Source organism: Cyprinodon tularosa, unplaced genomic scaffold (assembly GCF_016077235.1).
Source record: "Cyprinodon tularosa strain WSP-4 unplaced genomic scaffold, ASM1607723v1 ctg682, whole genome shotgun sequence".
NCBI lineage: Eukaryota > Metazoa > Chordata > Actinopteri > Cyprinodontiformes > Cyprinodontidae > Cyprinodon > Cyprinodon tularosa.
The window spans coordinates 142,143-156,778 of NW_024039432.1; the positions used below are offsets into that span (position 1 = coordinate 142,143).

The following is a 14,636-nucleotide window of genomic DNA, read 5'->3' on the forward strand; positions in this document are numbered from 1 at the left end:
TTGGACAGAGAGGACTGGAAATAGAAGACCTGAGTGGTCTGGGAGGGTGATACACTGACAACAGATCTATTATGGATCGAAGTGCTGATCTATTCAGTGATTTATAGACAGAAGGATTTTAAAGTCTATTCTCTGAGCTACAGGGAGTCAGTGGAAGGACTTCAGAACCGGGCTGATGTGCTCTACTTCCTTAGTTCTATTGAGAACATGGGCAGCAGTGTTTTGGATCAGCTGCAGCTTTCTGATGGACTTATTAAGCAAACCTATTAAGGCACTGTTGCAGTGATCAATTCTACTAAAGATAGATGCAACACTTTATTTTCTGTTAATTACTCTACAAGCTGACTAGGCCCACAACTAGTCATATATATATGTTCATATATTTAACTAACATCTATCCTCATATTAAGATATTCATGACATCAAAAATCCTAGTTTTAAAAAGAAAGGTTGTTAGAAACCTGATCTTTAAAAATACAGATATCCTAAATATTGAATAAACCTTTCTTTAAAATAGTAAAAATAATAATCTAAGGACAACCCTCCCTCTCCCAGAAGTCAGATCCACAGTATATGTCAATAATCCCAGCCAACTTTTATATGGTTATGTGCCCAGGACCATCTAACACTGCAGCCAAAGTTAACACTCTCCCTTAAAATGATTTACTTTACTCAAATAAAAGACAGATTTTTAATAAAAATTTAAAAACTTTATTCTAAAAAAATACACTGTCTCAGATGAATGAAGTTCCTTGCTCATGAACAGTGAACTAACATACCTGTCGAGGTGCATAAATCTGACTGAACATTTTCTGAACGTTAATTAATAATAATTAATTTTAATTAATCAGAACATTAAACAAAACTCCTGATTTTATTTTTTTTCCCTGAAAGTGTTGCTGAAGAAAATTTCAGTTCAGGAGCTCCATCAGGCTTTTGTACTTGTTTTATTTATTAATACAAACATATGTAGTATACATACCGGTATATATGAAATGTATGGGGGGGGGGGGGGGGGGGGGGGGGATTGATATCAATGTCTTTCATGGGGCCCCAAATCCCTGGCGGTGCCCCTGAGATGGACACACAGGTTTTGACACAGGCAGGCTAACTTAGAGATAAACTAAATCATTATTTAATCTAAAAAAATCATTCATACCATATAGGAGAGAATGACAACAATACACCGCATGAAATAAAAAATGAATAAATACAACATAAAAAATAGTTTAGGACTAGTGGAACTAGAAGTAAGGCTCTCACTAGCGCCCCTGGAGGCTGATTGATGTGTCTTCATGTTGGGATCTATGGATCACTGCTGCTGCTGCTGCTGCTGCTGCAGCTAAATTTTTCACTTAGCTTTTATTTTCATTTAGAAACAGATGTCATTTAAAATTTATCTGTGTACAAAACTTACATCAGAACCTATTCAAGTTAAAATTCGAATGTAAAATCAATGCAGGGAATTAGACTGCTATATAGTATTAAACTACAAAAAGGTTATATACACAAGTTCAATTTTAGATTTTGTGTTATTTGTTTAACAAATGTTATTTTTATAAACTACAACTTTACAAACACCAGTCCTGTCTCATTTGTGTCTATTTAACATTTGCAAATGATCGAAAAAGAGATTAATTCTCACATTTAATTTCAGATATTTCTGTATATATATATATATGTATATATATATATATATATATATATATATATATATATATATATATATATATATATATATATATATATATATATATATATATATATACAGGTATACACTCGTTCTGCCATCGTAGTGAGGAACATGAGTTGACTCCCATTGATCTTCGGTCATTTTGAACACTTTCTATGCCTAACCCTAAAACTAACCCTAAACCTAGCCATTACCAATGCATACCTCACCCTAACCAACTGACACCTTAGCCCTAAACCTAACCATTAGCAAAATAGCATGTGAGGACCGGCAAAATCTCCTCACTTTGCAGCAACAATTTGATGGTGAAATTGGAAAAATGGTCCTCACTTTGAGGGCTAGACAGTTACACACACACACACACACACACACACATATATATATATATTCTTCAGCTACCACAGTATACCTGTCAGATTAAAGAATACTACTGATACTTCAGTGATAGCATCAAGGTGTTATTTTATTTTATGTCTTATACTATATCCTTGGGTTTATGCTGTTCTTTTTACATCTCTTTGAAGGTGATGAAGCAGACTGAAGATGTTTTATCATTATCTCCCTTTTATTATCTCCTCTTTATTTAATCTTTCCTTCTTTTTTTCTGTTTTTCCGTTCCTGTTCTACTTACATTGCAGTGTCCATATAATCTATAAAACTAATAATTATAATAAAGCAATTTATATGCATGAATCAAGCGGAACACTATGGCAATAGCCGTACTGCTCCACTTGTGAAAGTAAAATCTGTTGGGCTCTTTTTGGCATCAAGACAGTTATTACTATTAATCTTATTGCCACATTGCCAGACAAGACACTGTTAAAAAAGAAGAAAAAATAAATAAATTATATATATATATATATATATATATATATATATATATATATATATATATATATATATATATATATATATATATATATATATATATATATATATATATATATATATATATATAAATAATGTGTGCAATTAGACATGCAATTAGATTGAGAGGGGTACGAAAAATTACTTTTACTTCTTCATAGCCCTTTTCAGACAATTTTCATTAATCAATATAATTTCTCTGGTTGTAGATACCGGTAGGTTTATTTGGTGAACGTTTTTTTCTATTTATGTTCAGATAAATTTAGTTAGTTTGAAAATTGGTGTTTGGTTTTGTTGGTGTTAATAAGTATATTTTGTGTGTATTTTGTTGATTTATTTATTGATGTTTGTCAAAATTGTCTGAAATAAAAAATCCTATTTTAATTCCTATTATAGTCAGAGAAAGCAAAGTTCCTTTAACCAGATGACGATTTTAATCATTGTTATTATTATCATGATTTTGAGAAGAACATTTCCACCCGTTGACGGCTCCAAAGTATAATGGAAGCAGGGGGGTTACCCGCAGACCGGAAACTGTGGGCGGAGCTAAGAGATAAATGCGCCGCCGGCTGGAGCGGAAGCGGCACCGTGCGAGGTTCTCCTTCCGCCGTCTGGATGTGCAGAGAGCCGTCACATATCACTGGGAGGGTAAGCCTTTACGATTAAACAAAACACTCTATTTTATTGGAATATTACAATCTCTTTTAGACATAAGAGAGGGACCCATTTAAAGGTGTTTGTGCCGCGGAGAGATGCGGCGGAGGGTGGGTGATGAGGCTAAGTTAGTCCCCGGTGTGAGCGGCCCTTTGTGTTCTCCATTGCATCGCTGGCTGACAGTAGAAGAAGACAGCGGCTCTAACTATTTTGAGTTCGCTGCTTATATTCTCCTAAAACTCTTAGGTTTAACACTGTCCTGTACTTTGAAACGAAATATATTTATTAAATTGTTTCCAGTCTGTTCTGGGAATCACCGGCTTATTTTTTGTTCTTTTCGGCTCCATGAAGCCATGGCTGCCAGTGATCCTCTGACCACCGACACCCAGCTAACCGTTTCTTTATCCTCCTCTTAGGAGCCGTTTTAGTCACGGAACGGTTGAATATTTGAGTAAAATTTCACGAGGTCCGAAAATATCCGCTTCCACTTTGAGTCATGTTCTATTTTTACTTTCTGTATGGAAGGAAAATGAGGTGAAGCAGCTCAGTTATCAGTTCTTCCTCCTGATGAATGAGTGGATCTGTCAGCTGACCTGATGCATCACTGAAATACAACCTTTTCTACTTTTATTTCCTCCACTTTCATCATTTTATGATGGGAAAATGGCAGCAACTGTTCTAGATTATTCTTCTTTAAAGGCTCTCTATCCAGATGCTTCATTCAGGCTTTTCCTGAGTCACTGATTTCTATTTAATTTTTTAATATTCTCAATTTAAATCATATTAACACACAAAAAGGAAAGAAATTACTTTTTTTAAGGTGGTTGAATTGAAAGAAAATGAGTAATTTACCAGACATTTCCTAATTTATACATCAGCTATTGTGTGGATTGGTCTTGTGGTGTTTTTTAATCATGTCATTAACTAAATTAAAGATGCAATGTCAGCACTGTGGTCTGTTTTACAGTTTCTAAAAGGAAGGAAAATGTATAATACACATAAATATCAGACATAACTACAAGGTTAATATTGGATATATTAATCGGCCAAATGTTTTCATATTTTTGCTTGTAATTATTCCCTCACTAACAAGCAGTGGTGTCAAAAGTACACACATTTGTTACTTAAATAGAAGTATAGATACTGCAGTTTAAAAACACTCTGGTAAAAGTTTAAGTATCAACTTAACCTCTTTACTCAAGTAAAAGTGAAAAAGTATGTGCTCCAAAATCTACTTAAAGTATAAAGTAACCTTTAAAAAAACAGCCAGATGCCACTATATGAATTTAAAGCTAATTTTTCTACTATTTCTAAAAATTCTTTGAGATAGGGCCGACCTTTCAGACATCTCAACATCTTTTTCTGAATCCTACATTGTAGCATGGCATAGACAATTCATGTTTACAGTTTGAAGAACACCTGCTTGCTTCTGATGATTTCCTTTAGATAACCAATGAGTGTTTGCGTTCTGACTCATCCAGTCACACTTGTTTTCACTAGATGTGGATGGAGCCAATGATCTGCATTGGATGGCGCACATGACGGGAAATATTTTTTAAACATTAAACCGAAGCCAAGAGTAACGAGTAACGTTTGTTTTATATATATAAAATATAAGGAATAGAAAGTACAGATATTTGTGTGAAAATGTAATGAGTAGAAGTCAGAAGTAGGAGTAAAAATAAATAATGGAGTAAAGGATACATACCTAAAACGTGTGCTTAAGTACAGTAACAAAGTATATGTACTTTGTTACTTGACACCTCTGCTACTAGGCAATATGTTTATTGGTTAAAATGGTGGGAGATGATAGTTTGGAAGCAGAAACCATTACAATGAAAGTTTTTAGCATTTGACTTTTGCTCATCATTGGTCAGAGTTAGTTTGGGGAAATTCTGATATGTGGCCATTTGATTGGTGGACGTCATTCTGGAATTTTATAAAAAAAAAACTGATGTTCTGATGTTCAGACTTTGGCTGGTAAAATCAGATTAATCCGTTTTCATAATCTAATCTAGTATATAGACTCTTAAACTTGGTATAACAGGAGATAATTAGATTATCTATACATTTAGATAAGAAAGCTTCTCCTGTCAGTTTTAGCTTCCCTTGGTTTACATTCTTTGAAAATGTTCGTTAAAAGCACCTTTTTCCATCAATTATTAATAAAAAACAATATAGAAATGAGCAAAATAACTTAATTTTTGTTTTTCTCTTAGAAAATGTCCTGTGGGCTGTGGAAAGAGACCGTGGCTGTCGCAGAGGATTACATGCGCCTGCGCTGCTCCAGCCCGCTCCCAGCCCCGCCACCTCCCAGTGAGCCCGCCGCTGCCATGAGGCGCCTGGCCCAGGATATGGAGACCCAGCACCAGGCTCGTTTCCACACCCTGGCCCAGAGCTTCCTGAGGCACAGCGGGACGGACCTCTGCTCCAGCCTCAGGAAGGTGATGGACGAGATGGTGGGGGACGGACTCTTTAACTGGGGGAGGGTCGTATCCCTCTTTACCTTTGCCGGCGTGCTGGCCAGACAGCTGCAGGAGCAAACGAGCAAAAACCCGGGGCTGGATCCTGGGAGGCAGCAGGAACTGCAAACGGAGCCCGTAAGCTGCCGGGCGCTGGCAGAGACCATCGCCGATTATCTGGAGACGCACAAAAAAGACTGGCTGCAGGAAAATAATGGATGGGTAAGTTTGTAACGCTGGGAGGAAAAACAAGGATAAATCTGCAGATAAAGGCAGGATGGGTGTTTCAGGAGGCATTTCAAAACACTAACATTTGAAAAGCAGCTGGTTTGATACGATTCTGTTTATTTCCTGTTTTGTTTTTTTTAACTAACCAACCATTCCAACAAGGGGAATGACAAAATCAATACAGTTGAACAATTTTACAGGATGTCACGCTGCAACACAAAGTTTAAAACATTACACATTAATACACTCTATACAACAAAAGCTGAATGGCTTCTTTTTATGAATGGATTGCTTAACACCAAACAAACACACACAGACACTTCCCCCTCCTCTGTGGAGCAGCTGGCTCCAACAGACGCCCAACCAGCTCAACCAGATGGACTGTGTGGTAACAGTCTAAGCTGCATTGAATGCCGTCTCTTCTTTATATTGAAAGGCAGCGTTGTATGACCAGAAAAACATCTAGCTGTTCATCACCTGCAGCTAGAAGCAGCTGCAGTCACGCTCTGCGTTAAAACTGACAAAGTTGCGTTAAAACTTAAAGTTGCACTGTATTGTTAAACATATTCTGGTTATAAAGCCATTTTGATTGCCCTAGATACCTTCCAGCCTTTCAAATTTAATGATTTTATTTTTTTTCTTCCTTCCTCCTTCAGGATGGGTTCTGTAACTACGCCCGCAACGCCAGAGAAGTTAGCCAGGACTCCTCCATGAAGACGGCACTGGTTGCTGTTGCCGGAGTCGGCATCGCTGGACTCACCTTCCTCCTGGTGCGCTAGTCGGACTTCGCCGTCTATTAGAAGTTCTCTGTTCGTCCACTCGATGAAAATCTCTGAATTGTAACGTCGATGCTGCAACACAAGTTGAACCTGTAGTGAATTCAGGGTTGACTCTCTACAAGCATGGATAATGACACACTGTTGCTTGTTCCTAAAGATTGTAAACCTGTTAGATTGCCTTTTTGAAATGTCACAACTAACATCTGTTTGCATATCTTTAATAACTGAAGCACAAAAGTCCTGATTTAGTTTCCCAGCTGTGCAGCTAAAATTCTCTTAATTCATCACAGACCTGGGTTTAGATTTTAAATGATCTGTCTTTACATTAGTTGTTTGTGATAAATACATTATAGTTTGTGTAAATTAATATATTTATATGAAAAAAAAGAAAGTGCCCCTTTGCTGATTTTTGTTCTGCATTTTGTTTTATTTTATGAACTGATTAACAAGGTCAGCAGAGCTGTAAAGATGACCTGAGAGTGGTGCTACGACTTAGTGAAATATTTCATAACCAGCGACCAATCAGGCACATTTAAATAATCCCATCTGTGACATTCCCCTCTCCAAAAAAAACAAAACTATTTTGTGATATTTATTGGAGTTTTTTTTGTTTTGTTTTTTTTATAAAATGAATTGTGAACATTGACTCTGGATTTATTTATTTTTTGGTTCTTCTAACAGCCAGTGTCTGAGAACATGAATGAACCTTTTCCCTTCACGTGCAGACGCATCCTGAACAGCACAGGGCTTCAGTTGCAGTAAGATAGTAAAACGGATGGAGCTGAACAGACCTGAATCAGAATATCTGGGTATATCATGCACACAGAAACCTGGCTACAATAAGCAATCAATATATTTAGCAGTTTTTAGCTAAATGTTTTTTATGTCAGTTTAAAAAGTGGCATCTGACTTACATTTTGCTTTGCTAAATGTTGCTGGAGGCATTGCAGCACAAACATCCCGAATGTTTAGAAACAAAATGCAGAGAACTGTCCCTCTGCGACATAGCAGGTATTTTACTGCCTGAAGGAAATTGGCTGTAACCAGATCAAACCAGATCCACATTATCTTCTTGTGTTTGCAGAGAATCTCATTCATCCAATATTTGACTCCAGTGTATAACCAGTCTTTACCACCGGGGGGCCATAAAGCAAAGGCCAAGTTGTCCCCCTCAGGAAATTAGGTCATTGGTGCTCTAATACGCAGTTTTTAATTTCTTTACTAAATGCAGAGCAAAATGGGAAGTAGTTTTTAAGAGCAAACAGAGGAGCTGAGCTTAAGATGCTGCGTGGGTTTGGGGTTTCTTCCTCTATTTTTGAGAATGCTGATTTTAATCAGAGAAATGCAAAGCAAGATGGAATAATGAGGAAGGAAACATTACAGGGTCTGAATATATCGGCTTACGAACGCTTTGGCACAATGGTGTTATCAGCTCACTATCTTCACAGGCACATTCAGCTTCGAAGCAGCAGTGGCCCCTTTACTTCCTCCCATCTAAACCTCCTGCTAACCTTAGTAAGGCGTTAACTAATACAGCAGCTGGCGAGGAAATGAACATAGCAAAAGAATAAAACACATTCAGCATCACAATTTTTATTTATTTTTTGGGTGTCCTGTTTTACCCGTATAGCTCTGGGAATGTTTGTAGATCAGAGCTCAATAGATTTGCTTTTGTAAGCAGGCCAGTATTTTTGTTGCTATAAGGTTCCACTTGGCAATTATATATAAAAAAGTATTGATTATTTAGGGAATAAATTCGTAATCAAAGGACATGAAGACAGAATGGGAGGTGAGAAACGGAGAGGGGATAACGATTAAGGGGAGAGAGAAAAATGCTTAACCTCCCCAAAAAAGCAAAATAAGGAAGATATACAGTAACGTCTAGAAGTCTGGTTCCGCACCTGCATGAGAAACAGAGAACAGCCAAATTAATAAACTAGCTTCAAGAGCAGCGAGTATCCCTTAGATATCCAGCCTGTACATGTGTGTGGAAAGAAAAACATTTGATTACAGCACACAATATTATTGTTCAGGATAGTATATATCTGTAGCTGCATTAGTATTTAGTATTAGTGTGTATCCATGAACCCCTAGTACCACACACCTGAGGTATGTATGCATGAGCATGCTATTGTATACAGAGTTTACAAGGATTCTTTAGAGGGAAAATATGCTTAATAGCAGGTGTGGGCGGCCCCAGACCCGCCCTGCAGGGCCCAGGATCAATAAGGAGGCGACCAGAGGCCCAGACATCTAAAGCCGTCCCAAATAACTGGGCAGACAAAGGGATGGCCGCACCCAACAGAGAGCACCAGGGGGCCAACTCCAGAGGGGCCCAACCCAACAGGCTCAGGAGACCCAGGATTGATCCCCACACCTAGAGAGGCATCAGTGCCTCAGGAGACAAAGGCACCCCTTACCGGCGGGGAGTGTAAGAGGTGGGAGGAGATATGATGTTCCAGTAGGTGGGAGGAGACATATTCACATTTTCTCCAGTTAAAAATCTTAAATGTGTGGCAGGCTTTTGTTTTTATTACAGGGATGCATCAATATGAACAACTGGGATGATATCCATATTAACATTGGCCAATATTTACTGACATATTCATTTCTCTAACAAAAGACCGTTGCTGCTCTACTTCTGATTTAAACAAATCCCATAATCCTGCATCGCAGTCACAGCCCAAACAAACATTTATGAGCAAAAGGGTGGTGTGATGCATGTGAAAACGTCTCATTCAGGGCTGCTCCTGGTAGGTTGAATTTCAGAACATGAACAGCTTCTTGTGTTTTCTAGTAAAAATTCTAGTAAGAAACAAAAAATAACCTGAACCTTTGTTTGGGAATGGCTTTGTAAACGTCAAACAAAAAGAACAGTTCTCTTTTGGTCTTGGTCTGTCAACATGTCCACACGACAGACTGAATAAGCAGTCACGCATAATGACATCAGCACTGGGAGCCCAAAACTGCTGAGTTTGTGCAAAATAAGGAGAAAACTAGACAGACAATAGACTGAAGAGAGAACCCACTGAACCAAGGAGCTGCTCTTCATCAAATCAACAAGTTTTATCCACTTAAGATTGTGTTGCTTTATTTCTTTCTTTAAATTCTCTTTAAAAAAAACACTTCCCTGGGAATGAAAGTCAAGTAAGGTGATGGAAAAGAATGGAAACCTTCAGGAGACTGTTTTAGGGCATCAGGACATCTCTGCTGAATCCCCATCTTTCAAAGTATTGACAGAAAAAACAGAAAGAAAAAGACATTTAATCAAATTAAATATTTAACCAGGCATTTGTTCAATTATTTAATCTTATGGGACATGGGACTTTATGATTCAAAGTCAGTGTTTTTGCATAATTACCCCAAAAAAGACATATTTACTCATGTTTATTATAAATTTCTTTGTTGTTTTTAACATTTAGGCCCAATACAAGGCTTTATTAATTTCTCAGATATGTGCAGGTCACTTCAGGAGCAAAAGTAAAGCCCAAAATCAGGAAGACATACATTTATTATAAAAAATGGTTAAATCAACCAAAAAAGGTAGTATCACTCCTCTAAGTATCAAACTAATTACTTAAATACAAAGACCTCTACTGATTGATCGCATTTAAATGATTAATACTTATTTAGCAGATCAGAATTATGTATAGCACTTAAACTATAGTCTGGAGTTATCTGTGAGAAACAGAGCATGACTAGATAACAACCACAGATGTAAGAGTTTGTGTCTGAAGTAGGCGGAGTCAAAGAGTCTGTTCGATGAAATATTCTTGAAGGAAACTTGCAGCTGGGAGATTCTGACAGCTGAGGTGTTGGTATAGCATGCTAAGTTAGGGCATGTTGAGGTGAACAGACCATAGTGGAGACCTGCAGTTCTGAAATGGCTCATTTCCTGTAGATCACAAACCAGTTTTGCTTCTTACTCACTTTGAAACGGTTCTCCATTCTGTAAAGCAGAACGAGCTATGACTGGCTGTGATGTGGCTTCCTGTTTGTTGACTTTCAGTCCACACGGCAACCCTAAAAGTATATGACAAACAGCTGACAGATCTCTTCAGGTTTACAGAACTTATTCATTTGAAGCCTTCCACGGTTAAATGGTAAATTTATACAGCCCTTTTCTAGTCAGAGAAACCGCATTAAATGATTTACACTTTTCCAAAAAAGTTAAAAAAAAACAATCCACTGGACTTTGTTTCCAAGTTTTAAATTTATATAATACTTACACTACATAGTTGTTTGCACTCAACAATGTAAGCCGAGGTTTAACGGTCTCTCCCAGGCACAGACAGGAGGAAGCTGAAAGGGACAACTTTCCGAATGCATGTTGAGGTGACCATCTTTGAATGGCATTTAAAAGTTTAAAAAAGCCCCGTTAACATATTTTACTTTTTTTTTTTAAACTAATCGTTCAGATTAAACAATTCTTATCTGAAAAGGATTAACAGAAATTATAAAAGACTTGGGAGGGCACTCCATTATGGGATGAGGAGCTTGGCCATCCTGGAGGTGCTCAGAGCAGAGCTGCTGCTCCTCCACAAAGAGGAGTCAGCTGAGGTGGTTCCTGATGCCTCCAAGCACATCCTACATGGAGGATCTGATTTTAAGGAGAGTCCCTTTGACTTTTTCCCTGACCTTTTAACTGAAAACAAAACAGATCCAAAGTTTACCAGATACTCATGTCAGATTGATTCAAAGATTTCGATCTAAGGAAAACCAGCTGATTGCATCGATTCTTTGACTCAATCCCTCACACTAAGCATGCTTGTAGCGACAGTGGAGAGGAAACACTCCCTTTTAACAGGAAGAAACCTCCAGTAGAACCAGGCTCAGTGTGAGCGGCCATCTGCTGAGGCTGACTGTGATACGAGGAGACAGAAGCAGAGATAGAAAAAGCAACTGTTAAAGGCGACCCCGTCCAGGAAACACACAGCCAGGCAGACGAGCTCCGAGCCAAATGCCATGTCAGAGGATGAAGAGAGCACATTCAGCCAGTCACGGTCAGAGAAACAGGACTACACTGAAAAAAAACAGGCTGATCTTCAACATCTATAAACAGAGGTGTAGATGGCAGCAAAAACAAAACAAAAAATCTTAGTTTTGGAATTAATTTTTTGGAATTACCTATTTTCACTCCTTATGTAGAGTAAATGAATCCAATCACCTGCTAACTGGATACATTTAAGCATCTAGACACAAAGAGAGCTAAACTTGAAAGAGCATCAGGATTGAGAATAAAAAGTGTTTTAAGTGACTTTGAATGTGGCATGATTGTATACGGGAAGCACGGAACTTTATGAGGTAACGTCCATGTGAAGCAGAATCTGTGGCAAAGATTTAGAAATATTGATGCAAACAATCAAGGTGGTTTTTGAGGCAACAGGAGGCGGCTACAACCGGGTACTCAATGTATGCTGGTGAGCGACGAGGATTGCACCAGAGGATGACCGTCAGGGATTATCTGACGCAAAAAAAAATGCTCTGCCTTTTTTTTTTTAAATGTGTATAGATGGCTGATCTTTTACTACAGATCTTTACTTATCAGTTGTATCTTTAAATCAGAACACGTCTGACCACAAAGCTTCCCTTGAGAGCCTTAGTTCCTGGTTACTGTGTGATTAAAAAGACAAACATGAGAAGCAGAGTTTCAGCCACGTTTTATTGAGCCATTAGAAAATGCGCAACAGTACAAGGTTTGGAGAAAAAAAAAAAAAGGGGGTTTATGATTTAGCACTTTTCACTATTTTACACTTGTTCATGTTGTGAGGAGACTTTATAAATACCCCATCCAAAAAAAAAAAAAGAAGACATATCTGGCATTAATTATACCCAAATACTCCGATGTTAAGCATAAGTCAATAGAGAAAAACCCAGGCTAGCATAACATATACATATGTATAAGTCTTACATCCGGTGCAAAAAGAAATGTATGGTATATTTGACATTTAAAACAGTGACTTAAAGTGGGAAAAAAAACAAAAAGCTGCACGTTAGTGTAGCTTAGCATGAAGACGGGACAAATAAAAACAAGGACAATTATAAATTTAAGTGGCGAGGAAGAAAAAAAAATATTATTTACCGACTAAAATAAGTAAAACCAATTTTAAAACTTGTAAGAATATGATACTGATTTCTAAATGTTATGTAGATGTGTAATGCTACCAGTTCCTTCAGCTAAGAAACCAACAAATCAGTGGTTTCCATCTACTTTATCTATCTTAAGGAGAATATTATAACACATAAATATTGCTTTAAGGATGTGCAAATAAAAGTTTTCTGTCATAAAAAAAAAAAAAAGTATAGTACTGGTTGGTTTTATGCTCCCAGGCTTTATTGTGCCCCATGTGATTTGTGACACATAATCTGAAAAACATGTTTTTCAGCTTTGCAGCTTATTTTCCAAGAGTACAACCCTGTGGGAACACAGGCAGGTCAGAGACGAGGTTAGAGTTCAACCATGACCTTGGGTCAAATAGAAAATCTAATAAGGGTATGATTTTATGTTTTTATTGCTGCTCCATAATTATCCTTTGTCAGTGGAAAACGGATATTAATTAGATATTTTAATGAATCATAAAAACATTACATATGTCTTGCAAAGATAAAGTAAATGTTCCCAAGAGTCAGGATTACAGACTCTAAGGAGATATTAAAACTCCCACACATACCAGAAGCTTCTGTTTAGTAATGTAAACAAAAAAGCCCCAAATATATACAAATCGTCATCAAGATTCTATTTTCTGCCAGTTCTCGTAGCTCGGATGGCATTGAAGCAGATCTGCAGGGTGCAGGCAGCTGAAAAGCTTCTTGCCTTGCATCGTGCACACACCACATGAGTTTTAGGTGTGTGCATTCATATATAGAAGCATAGATCAGCCCCAGGACCCTGAGAACTACTTAAAAATCTACATTTCTGATTTATCTAAAGCCATTTTAGATCTTTTCATTTAAACACTTATGATTGTGTCCTGTTTTTTTAAATGTTTTTTATCTTAAAACCAATTTTCATATTCAAGACGCGCAGACAAGTAAATTTTTTTCTTTTTACTGGAGAGCACATTTCCTCTTTGTTTTGGATTTGCTCTTGGCGTTTCCTCCAGGAACCTTCTCCCTCACCTTCGCTGCCAGCTGATCAGATAAAACACGAAAAAAGGTTTACAAGTGAGACTCAGTTTCTGTAAAGTTCAAATACACATCTACCTAAAAAAAAAAAAAACATAACACTTTTGGTATCCAAAACAGAAGTTAGATAATCTGTCAGCAAAGGCAGTTCCTAGAGAGGACTTAAATGTTGAAGTATTTTTGAAAAGCAAGTTTATTAACCTGTTCAACATCTGGAAACTGTTTAGTCTCCAGCTTCGAGTAAATCAGCTCATCCCCCAGTGACACCTCAAAGCTGTCTGTGGTGAAAAAGAAAAGTCAAAATTAAGCTGCCTGTTAGACAAATTAGTCTGCACAGGAGTCATCTCAAAGTTTTATTTCCATATTTTATTTTATTTTTTAATAAAGCTTTTCTGATATTCTGAGGGGAAAAAAAAGAAAATGCAGCCTACCTGGCTTCCCAGTGACTCCCTTTACCTTCATACCAGGAATCTGCCGGAGAACTCCAGCTAATTCCTGGTAGCGGTATGCATAACTTCAGTCTTTACTTAAAAAAAAAAAAAAAAACAGATATGTGCAACTAAAAATTTAAAATTGCATGACTTTTTGAAAGAAGAGGAAGTGGGGAAAAAACAATCTACTTACCAGTACTCAATGGTGACAGTTGCCATGGTTTAGCAGTGGGGCTGAGAAGAGTATGAGTTCCTGTTAACTTACAGCTTAGATGAGAGGAATGAGATGTTAAGAGAAAATTTCTATATCAGACAGTAAGCCACGCCTGCTGGAGGCTGGAGTGCAACCTCACTCTGCTTTTATAAACCACCCACGCTTATTTGGCATGTCTTCAAC

General features: G+C 37.4%; 1 protein-coding gene and 1 long non-coding RNA gene across 2 annotated transcripts; one reads left to right on the plus strand and one right to left on the minus strand.

The window, feature by feature from the left end:
* The first annotated feature begins 3,061 nt into the window (after positions 1-3,061).
* bcl2l10 (BCL2 like 10) lies at positions 3,062-6,818 on the plus strand. Its single transcript, XM_038267718.1, has 3 exons — positions 3,062-3,208; positions 5,434-5,898; positions 6,561-6,818. Exons 1-3 carry the CDS (start codon positions 3,062-3,064, stop codon positions 6,681-6,683), a joined length of 735 nt encoding a protein of 244 aa, XP_038123646.1. The 3' UTR covers positions 6,684-6,818.
* A 6,901-nt stretch (positions 6,819-13,719) lies between these two features.
* On the minus strand, positions 13,720-14,611 carry LOC119771627. The gene is made up of 4 exons (XR_005279171.1): positions 14,433-14,611; positions 14,240-14,334; positions 14,010-14,086; positions 13,720-13,814 (listed from the first exon to the last, which is right to left on the minus strand). It is a non-coding gene; the product is annotated as an uncharacterized LOC119771627 (long non-coding RNA).
* Between the last annotated feature and the right edge of the window lie 25 nt (positions 14,612-14,636).

Excerpts from the sequence above, each read along its gene's own strand:
- bcl2l10 (XM_038267718.1), top strand. The coding sequence starts at position 3,062 with ATGGAAGCAGGGGGGTTACCCGCAGACCGGAAACTGTGGGCGGAGCTA. Across the intron at positions 3,209-5,433 it reads CGTCACATATCACTGGGAGG|AAAATGTCCTGTGGGCTGTG; the intron begins GTAAGCCTTTAC and ends TTTTTCTCTTAG. Across the intron at positions 5,899-6,560 it reads TGCAGGAAAATAATGGATGG|GATGGGTTCTGTAACTACGC; the intron begins GTAAGTTTGTAA and ends TTCCTCCTTCAG.